At 50.7% G+C, this 8,936-nt stretch overlaps 1 protein-coding gene across 7 annotated transcripts in view; it reads left to right on the forward strand.

Moving 5' to 3' along the window:
• The window catches only part of rerea (arginine-glutamic acid dipeptide (RE) repeats a), a 148,262-nt gene that overhangs the window by 136,489 nt on the left and 2,837 nt on the right, over positions 1-8,936 (forward strand). For all 7 annotated transcript variants that reach the window (XM_019863014.1, XM_019863015.1, XM_019863013.1 and 4 more), the window contains 8 exons: positions 3,265-3,427; positions 3,524-3,616; positions 4,798-4,997; positions 5,137-5,298; positions 5,387-5,500; positions 5,585-6,969; positions 7,521-7,743; positions 7,829-8,549. In XM_019863014.1, the coding sequence (XP_019718573.1) occupies positions 3,265-3,427; positions 3,524-3,616; positions 4,798-4,997; positions 5,137-5,298; positions 5,387-5,500; positions 5,585-6,969; positions 7,521-7,743; positions 7,829-8,549 (3,061 nt within the window). The remainder of the gene's footprint in view (positions 1-3,264; positions 3,428-3,523; positions 3,617-4,797; positions 4,998-5,136; positions 5,299-5,386; positions 5,501-5,584; positions 6,970-7,520; positions 7,744-7,828; positions 8,550-8,936) is intronic.

The raw sequence follows: 8,936 nt of genomic DNA on the forward strand, positions 1-8,936 counted from the left end.
GGGGGGAATACCTCAGAAATTGCAGAATACCATGGTATCCAACTCCGGTAATTTCACATCGGAGTCGTGTTCTTATCTGTGAAAGAAGGGTACCCCTTGTGAGAAACTGATGCAACAACTAACCGAGAGGGAGGCGAGAGAGGACAGGGCATCACAGGACAGGCGTCGTGAGCCAGGCAATGGGGATATTTATCCAGTGCCTCAAGAATTGTCGAGAATTCAGTCTGCCACACTTTGCTCTTACGTTAGTTCTGATCAAACATTTTTGCTCAAATGGATTGCAAATAAATCAATAGGATTTTAGTGAAGAGAAGCAGTCAGGCATAGCCCAGTGCAACCACGGTCGGCCCAGAAACCACATACATGTGGAGAACTATAGCTTGATTCACATTATTTTTCAGTTCTGTTGTCAGAAGTGATCAAGAGCACAAAAGAAAAAAATCCCAGGCCAAAGGTTAATTGGTTCAAAATCGTATTTTTAATTTCTGAATTACAAAACACTGTGGTAAATCACATGATTGACCTAGCTGGTCCAACAACTATTACTATTGGCATCGTGTCGGCACACAACATGATCCAAACACAAACCACATCCGGAAATACTGCTTCGACTTTCACCTTGACGAAACAAACTCAACTGTACCACTCGGTGCATGTCAGTAAGCAGGAAGAGTGCCAGTTCAGGCTGCTCTAATGATGTTTACACAGCTCGCCATCAGTCACCGTAACCCACAAATAGTTGCGCGAGCGTATTCTCTGAGCTCTCGGATCCCAAGGCTTATTGCAAAAGATTTTTTTTTTTAATTTTCCGAGAGCTGTTTTGGAAAGGGTTGTGGTCGGGTTGTGTGCTTGATTGTCCATTGTTATCCACTGCTGGCTTTTTACTCCTTTTCGGCTCTCCTCCGCGCTCGGCCCTCCCCCTCTTTCTGCTCTCTTCTGTTCGTTCTTTCTTCCCGTGCTCCTGCCAGTAACGGCCTTAACCGTTTGGCTTCCTGTCAAAGCAGGGGCCTTTTGTGGCTCTGTCACAAATCTGCCAGGAAAAACAGAAACCATCTGTTCATGCCTTAGCCGGAGCAGGGATGAGGGTGTAAATGCACGAGTTTAGCCCTCGCCCTCAGTTGTGCCTGTGCGCTCGGGACTTCCGAGCCTTCCCACGTGGCCTTCCAACCAGCAATTAAGCGTAGATGAATGGAACCTCATCAGGTCTAATCCATAAAAACAGGAGCATCATACGTGTGATTCACCGCTTGATACGGAGCGCTTCATTTGATAGCATTTGAGTCGTTCCCATCACTACCGTTTCACTCCCAAGCCCTCGCTTTGTTTCTCAGCCATGTCTCTATGGAGTGGAAACATTAGCATACTTGAATCCTGTACTCCATGAATATGTCACACATCTGTTTGTTTGAAGGCAACCATTTTAAGTGGCAATAAACAGAATGGAAGCTCTGAGTGTCGTGTTAGGAGGGTAAGCCCTTCCCATGTTGGATAATCCACCGACCAGAAAGCTCCTGCAGATGGAAGCTCTGTAAAAAGCCTCATAATGCTGAGCTTATGTTGTCACTATTTCATGTTCCACGGAGTGGCAGCACACTCTGTACTGCTTTGGTCTGATTTAGTGGACAGGCGCGGGGAATTAGAGCTCGGCAAGCCAAGGCCACTCTGGACTGCTATTCTTTCCACTCACGCTTCAACCAATGTAATGTTTTTGTTGACCTGCGGCCACGGCAGTGCTTGAGACCCATGTCTCTTCAGCTGCTTTAGCATATAGTAGCATTTTGGTTCATCAATTAACTGTAACCACAACTGTTTAAGCGCTTCTTGCTCCGCCATTAGCAACCAGCCGCACCAGTCCATCGGCGGAGCCTTTTCAAGGCTCAAGTTCGTGCACTGGGCACGTGTTAGCCTGCGCCCAGTGCAGTGGTACTTGACACGGTGTGAATGATGGAGAGACAGACCCTTTATCTGCCAAGCAGCTGTTGAAGGTGTAGGTGTCGGCCCGCAACAAGGAGACGGGAAGGCACTGCTGAGAAACAGTCACGATGGCGCACGGCACCACTCGACAAAATCCATCTCAGGGGGCCGCCATTTTGCCACTTTGTCAGCTGACAATGACCTCGCAGTTGCGCCGGGCTGAGTTTACGGCTACGTAATGACGGCTCACCTGTTTTCTGAAGATGAGACATGATTGGTCGTTAACCTGAGCAACCGTGATGTTATTTTCACTCGACAGCAAATGGCAAAATGGCTGCCCTCTGAGATGGACAAAAAGAGAGGGGTTGATTTTACTGTTTGACTCATATTCCACGAATGCAATATTCATCTGAATGCCGTGTTTAGAGTAGTATGGCGGCATAGAACCTCTTATTGTAAAGAAAATGTTTGGGTTGACTTTCCCTTTAAGTACGCAACGCACTCACGAATCTATGTCAAGTTTCCTAAATGGAGCAAGAGAACAGAACCAATCAGTTGGCGTTGAACACTTTGAGCTTTCTCAAACAGCAGTTTAACAGACCTCAGATAGAAAAATGAATGCCCACTTGACTTCAAAGGTTACAGTTAACTTACGATTCACCCGACAACAACCACACCACTCCTTCATGAATCTGGAATGGAGGCCGGTCTTTGTGTGTGTGTGTGTGTGTGTGGGGGGGGGGGGGTTTGAGTGCCGGCTCACAAGTTAAAAGAAGGTCGAGATGCACAGGAAACTACATGCTTGTGTTTTACGAGCGTGTCCAGAGAACTGCAGTTAATATGTACGGGCGGAATGCTTTCGTAGCCATGATTGCAAGTGTTAATGTTTCATTTGGCTATTGATTTCCTGACGAGCCTTTCTGCAGGCTGGATTTATTCAACCCGCCTGCTTGCAAGATCGCCGCGCCGAATGTTTGATTAAAGTGCAATTGACTCTTCCAGTGAAGGGGCGAGGAGCCATTTCACTCCCCATTTGTAGCTCCAAAGCGCTGCCTGACACGTTCTTTTGTTCCCATTCAAACTGCTGCCACCCAGGCAGCCACCAGCGCACTGATCCTCATATCCTCGCATTCAGTCAGCCTTCTCGCCTAATCCTAGGACAGACAGGCCTACAGCACAAACATGCCCAGCCAGCTACAAATCCTGGCATGGACTCAACTACTCTGTGGTCTCTCTATTTGACATATTGTGCATCCTGAATTCTTCCTACATTTGTGTCTTTTGTTTGGTGATTTATCTATGTATTTATTTATTCTCCATCAGCTTCACAGCACTTGTATTTTATTTCAGGGTGAGCTGATTACCTTCTACTACTACTGGAAGAAGACCCCCGAGGCAGCCAGCTGTCGAGCCCATCGCCGACATCGCCGCCAACCTGTCTTTCGGCGTATCAAGACACGAACGGCTTCAACTCCTGTCAACACTCCTTCCCGTCCACCTTCTAGTGAATTCTGTATGTATTTCAGACTCCCTAACAGGCAACCTGACGTCATATGCTGCGGTGTTAGGGTAAAGGGATATGACGTGTGGTGTCCTCTTCCTCTTCTAGTGGACCTCAGTTCAGCCAGCGAAGATGACTTTGACAGTGAGGACAGTGAACAGGAGCTGAAGGGCTACGCTTGCCGCCACTGCTTCACGACCAGTAAGCTGCTGCGATTTATTTCTGGCAGGGGCGTTCAAACTTTTTTGATCGAGGGCCACATGCAGAAAAATGGAAGGATGAAAGAGCCTCTTCAAAATTACTCAACTTTTTGAAACACGCTCAAGTCAGTCAAGAAAGCAATTACCGTATTGGCCCGAATATAAGACGGCCCTGATTATAAGACGACCCCCTCTTTTTCAAGACTCAAATTTGAAAAAAGACTTTTTGAACACCAAATTAATTTTTATACAGAAAATAATTACAGTACATCTGAAACAAATGATTATAACAATATATTTTCAAGAAAAAGCATGTTATTTTGCCTCATTTAAATCTAAAGTGCAATCACATTCGTAAATGATTTGCTTCTGGTTTTTGAAATGTAAATTACATCATAACTTCTCCTCAGCTGCCGGTTAACCTGGCAGTTCTTCGACCCACTTTTTTCCAGATTGTCACTACGTTTCTCCATTTTCTGTTATCTCTTTGATTATTTTCTTCTCTTTTCCTTGTTACCGCTATTTTTTATTTTTCTTCTTCGTGCTACCGCTATTTTTATTTTTATTCTTCTTGGCAGGGGTTCAATTTGGCCTGGGAAGTCAATTTCAGCATTCGCTTCAATGATATCTGGCGCCATCTAGCGCCATGAATGGGTATAATGTCTAGACCCTGAATATAAGACGACCCCCACTTTTTCAGTCTTATTTCAATGCAAAAAACACCGTCTTATATTCGGGCCAATACTGTATATATTGTTTGTATTGTCAAATTAATTTCATTGGGCTGCTGAAAAATGGATGGGGGGCCCACAAATGGCCCTCGGGCCATAGGTTGGACACAGACAGTTGATGGACTCTGGCCTGGATTGCATCAGCGTCGGACTCCTTACCACTGTGTGCAGATGGGCATCAGATGATGTTGAGACTAATTTGATCAAATCAGACATGAGGCCAAAGCTTAATCGCTCACCACCTCATTATCTATCGCCTCTCGACTCACAGCTGGTCCCCGTTTGATCACACGCAGATTAACACAATGTCACAACGAGAGTGGCCGCTAACTTGAGCTTCACAGATCTCTGTAGTATTGTCATGACTGAAAATACGTCCCATCTTTCTTTTCTTTTTTTTTTTTTTTTTTTTAAATGCTTCACGCAGCTGTTTTTTTTTGCACTCCTTCAGCCTCCAAAGACTGGCACCACGGGGGCAGAGAGAACATCTTGCTGTGCACAGACTGCCGCATTCACTTCAAGAAGTACGGGGAGCTACCTCCCATCGAGAAGCCCGTGGACCCACCGCCATTTATGTTCAAACCTGTCAAAGAGGAAGAGGATGGACTCAGCGGGAAGCATAGCATGAGGACCAGACGGAACCGAGGCTCGGTGCGCACATTTTTTCCCCGTTTTCTCTCTGTCCATTAACGCTCATGATCCATCACCTCCGAGTCACCTTAGACCGGCTTTACGTTATTCATTGTAGGTCCCCCGATACCAATTCATATTATATGCTTGTCGTCAATAGATGTCAACGCTACGCAGTGGTCGCAAGAAGCAAACAGCCAGTCCCGATGGCCGAGCCTCGCCTATCAATGAGGATCTGCGCTCCAGCGGACGTACTTCCCCCAGTGCTGCAAGTACGGACAGCACCGACAGCAAGACGGACACCATGAAGAAGCCCAGCAAGGTAAACGCAAAGTGGACAACCTTCAACTTGTCTTTTAAACTTGTTTCTTGAATATTTCATAACGCCTGTCCATCTGTGGCCCCGACAGAAGATTAAAGAGGAGGCTCCTTCACCCATGAAGAGTGCCAAACGTCAGCGAGAGAAGGGAGCTTCAGACACAGAAGAACCTGAGAGGGCAGGTGCCAAAAAGTCCAAAACACAAGTGAGTTGAAGTTTGTCTCATCTGTATGTGTATCTAAGCACACGAAATTAGGGGGCTCATGATTCTCTCCTTCCTCCTCCTCAGGAGCTGAGTCGACCAGACTCCCCCTCCGAGTGTGAGGGCGAGGGCGAGGGCGAGAGCTCCGATGGACGCAGTATCAACGAGGAGCTCAGCAGTGATCCGAAGGACATTGACCAGGACAACCGCAGCTCTTCTCCAAGCATCCCCAGTCCCCGTGACAATGAGAGCGACTCGGACTCTTCTGCCCAGCAGCAGCAGCTCCTGCAGAGCCAGCACCCTCCAGTCATCCAGTGTCAGCCAAGCACCTCAACGGCCGCTCCCCCTGTCCCCCCGCCGCCGCCTCCTTCCACAGCCTCGGCCCCTTCGCTGCCCCCACAGGTCTCCCCGACAGCGGCCTCCATCTCTCTGCCGCCTCAGCCTCTTCCTCTTCCTCAAGCGAGCCCCTTGGCTCTCATCCAGTCAGGAGCTTCCCTTCACCCTCAAAGGCTTCCCTCTCCACATTCACCCCTGACTCAAGCCCCGCCTCCGGGCCCCCCACTACCACCTCCGTCATTACCCGGCTCGCATCACGGCCCCATGCCACCCATGCCACATCCGCTGCAGCCTGGCCCTGCACACATGCCTCACCCCCACTCGCTGTCGGCCCAGGGCTTCCCTGTGAGTCAGTCTCAGGTCCCGCCCCCGCCGATATCGGGCCAGTCACAACCCAGGCCACATACCCCACCCTCACAGTCATCTTCTCACAGTGGAGGACAGCCTCCTCGGGAGCAACCGCTCCCACCTGCGCCAATGTCAATGCCTCACATCAAGCCCCCACCGACAACACCTATCTCTCAGATGCCCACTCCACAGTCCCACAAACATCCGCCGCACGTGTCGGCACCTCCGTTCCCGCAGATGCCTTCCAACCTGCCTCCGCCTCCTGCACTCAAGCCCCTCAGCTCGCTCTCCACCCATCACCCTCCGTCGGCACACCCACCTCCACTTCAGCTTATGCCGCAGGGGCAGCAGCTTCAGCCTCCCCCGGCGCAACCTCCAGTTCTCACCCAGTCCCAAAGCCTCCCTTCATCATCCAGCCACCAGCCTCCTCCAGCTCCTTCACTGCCGCCCTCTGCAGGGGTGTCGCACCCCAACGGGCCGCCACAGCTGCCCTTCTCCCCTCACCCTTACAGTACAGTTCTACCTCCAACAGGCCCCTCCGCATCCTCATCCAACTCTGTGCCGGGCTTACAACCTGTGTCTTCCTCCGTCCCACCCTCGTCCATCTCCATGCCGCTGCCCGCGTCCGTCGCTTGCGGCGGCCTGGGCATGGGGCTCCCGCCCGTGCACATCAAAGAGGAGCCGCTGGACGAGACCGAGGAGCCAGAGAGCCCTCCGCCCCCACAAAGGAGTCCCTCCCCCGAACCCACTGTCGTCAACACGCCAAGCCACGCCAGCCAGTCTGCACGGTATGTGCTCCTCTCCGCTGCAGATTTCCTCCGATATCGTTGCATCGAAACAAACATTTTTGTGACTTGTCGCTCCGATTTTCACATTACTGCGGTGATGACTCTGAACGCGTGCAGCAGCAGTTAGTCTTCAGGATTTACTGCAGAAATGTTTCACCCTCAATCATCTCAAGCCACAATTGGCCCCAGGCTAAAAATGATCATGTAAGAGGAGCAGGGAAATGAATTCCATTGGAATGTTAATTGATATTTTTTGCGCGTAAGTGGTTCTGAATGATTTTTCCTCCTGTCCCATCGCACTCCCACAAGGAAAAAAAAAATCTCATCCCAGACGACTTGAGTTTCATTTAAGCAACATAACATGTACATCATAATGGATTGATCAATGGGGATTGAGGTTGGCTGGTGCGGTTGCTGTCTTACTTACCCCCGACCCCATGCATCAATCAAATGACAATTGTTCCGGCCTGCAAAAAATTTGCCGGTGTGGCAACTTTGAAATTCTTAATGTTGATGTTCATGATGTTATGTTTCTCTGTTTTTGAACTCAGGTTCTACAAGCATCTGGACCGCGGTTACAACTCGTGCGCTAGGACTGATTTCTACTTCACTCCCTTGGCCTCCTCCAAACTGGCCAAGAAACGAGAGGAAGCTGTGGAGAAGGCCAAAAGGGAAGCGGAGCAGAAAGTGCGAGAGGAGAAGGAGCGAGAGAGGGAGAGGGAAAAGGAGCGGGAGAGAGAGCGGGAACGAGAAAAGGAGGCTGAGCGAGCGGCGGTGAGTCGTTTGTGCTTGTCTCAATGTGAGTGGCAATATTTCCGCATGAACACTTTCTTAACGCGGTTTCTGTCCCCCCTCGCAGAAAGCCTCCTCTTCGGTCCATGAGAGCAGAATGGGCGAGCCGCAGATGGCCGGGCCCGCCCACATGCGCCCCCACTTTGACGGACCCCCCACCACTATTGCAGCTGTGCCTCCCTACATTGGTCCCGACACCCCTGCCCTGCGCACGCTCAGCGAATACGCCCGACCACATGTCATGTCCCCGACCAATCGAAACCACCCCTTCTTCGTGTCCCTTAACCCTGCAGACCCGCTGCTGGCCTACCACATGCCCAGCCTCTACAACGCCGACCCGGCCATGCGGGAGCGCGAGTTGCGTGAGCGCGAGATGCGCGAGAGGGAGATTCGCGAGCGGGAGCTGCGGGAAAGGATGAAGCCCGGTTTTGAGGTCAAACCTCCCGAAATGGACACACTCCACCCTTCCACAAACCCCATGGAGCACTTCGCCCGGCACGGGGCCATCACGTTGCCCCCCATGGCCGGCCATCACCCCTTTGCCTCCTTCCACCCGGGCTTGAACCCGTTAGAGCGCGAGCGGCTGGCCCTTGCCGGGCCTCAGCTGCGGCCGGACATGAGCTACCCGGAGAGGCTGGCGGCGGAGAGACTCCACGCCGAGAGGATGGCCACCGTGGCCAACGACCCCATCGCCAGGCTCCAGATGTTCAACGTCACGCCGCACCACCATCAGCACTCACACATCCACTCCCATCTGCACCTGCACCAGCAAGACCCTCTTCACCAAGGTAAAACAAAGCCCTGCTCATACACAAACATCCGACACCATTCACAAAGCGTCGGCCGTATTTGGCTTTGTGGTGAAGTTTCGTGATCAACCTAAAATGCGCTCGAACATGAACAGGTGAACTGGATTTGACCTTCCTGAAACTTTTCAGTCATTCACTCCCAAAGACGTTTTTCAACATCTTTTCAGACTTGGTCTAGAATTGGCTGGTACTGAATGAGTTAAATGGCCCATCTGTTCATTACATTTTGCAGAACTTGCTGATCTCTAGCAGTAGATTCACAACAGGTGTTTGATTCATAAAAACATTTCAAGGACATCCAATTTTATTGACTCCGCAGTCCCCCCCCCCCCCCCCCCCCCCCCTCTTTCCCACTCCCCGTCTCCC

This window comes from Hippocampus comes, unplaced genomic scaffold, assembly GCF_001891065.2.
Source record: "Hippocampus comes isolate QL1 unplaced genomic scaffold, H_comes_QL1_v1.1 scaffold1, whole genome shotgun sequence".
Lineage (NCBI taxonomy): Eukaryota > Metazoa > Chordata > Actinopteri > Syngnathiformes > Syngnathidae > Hippocampus > Hippocampus comes.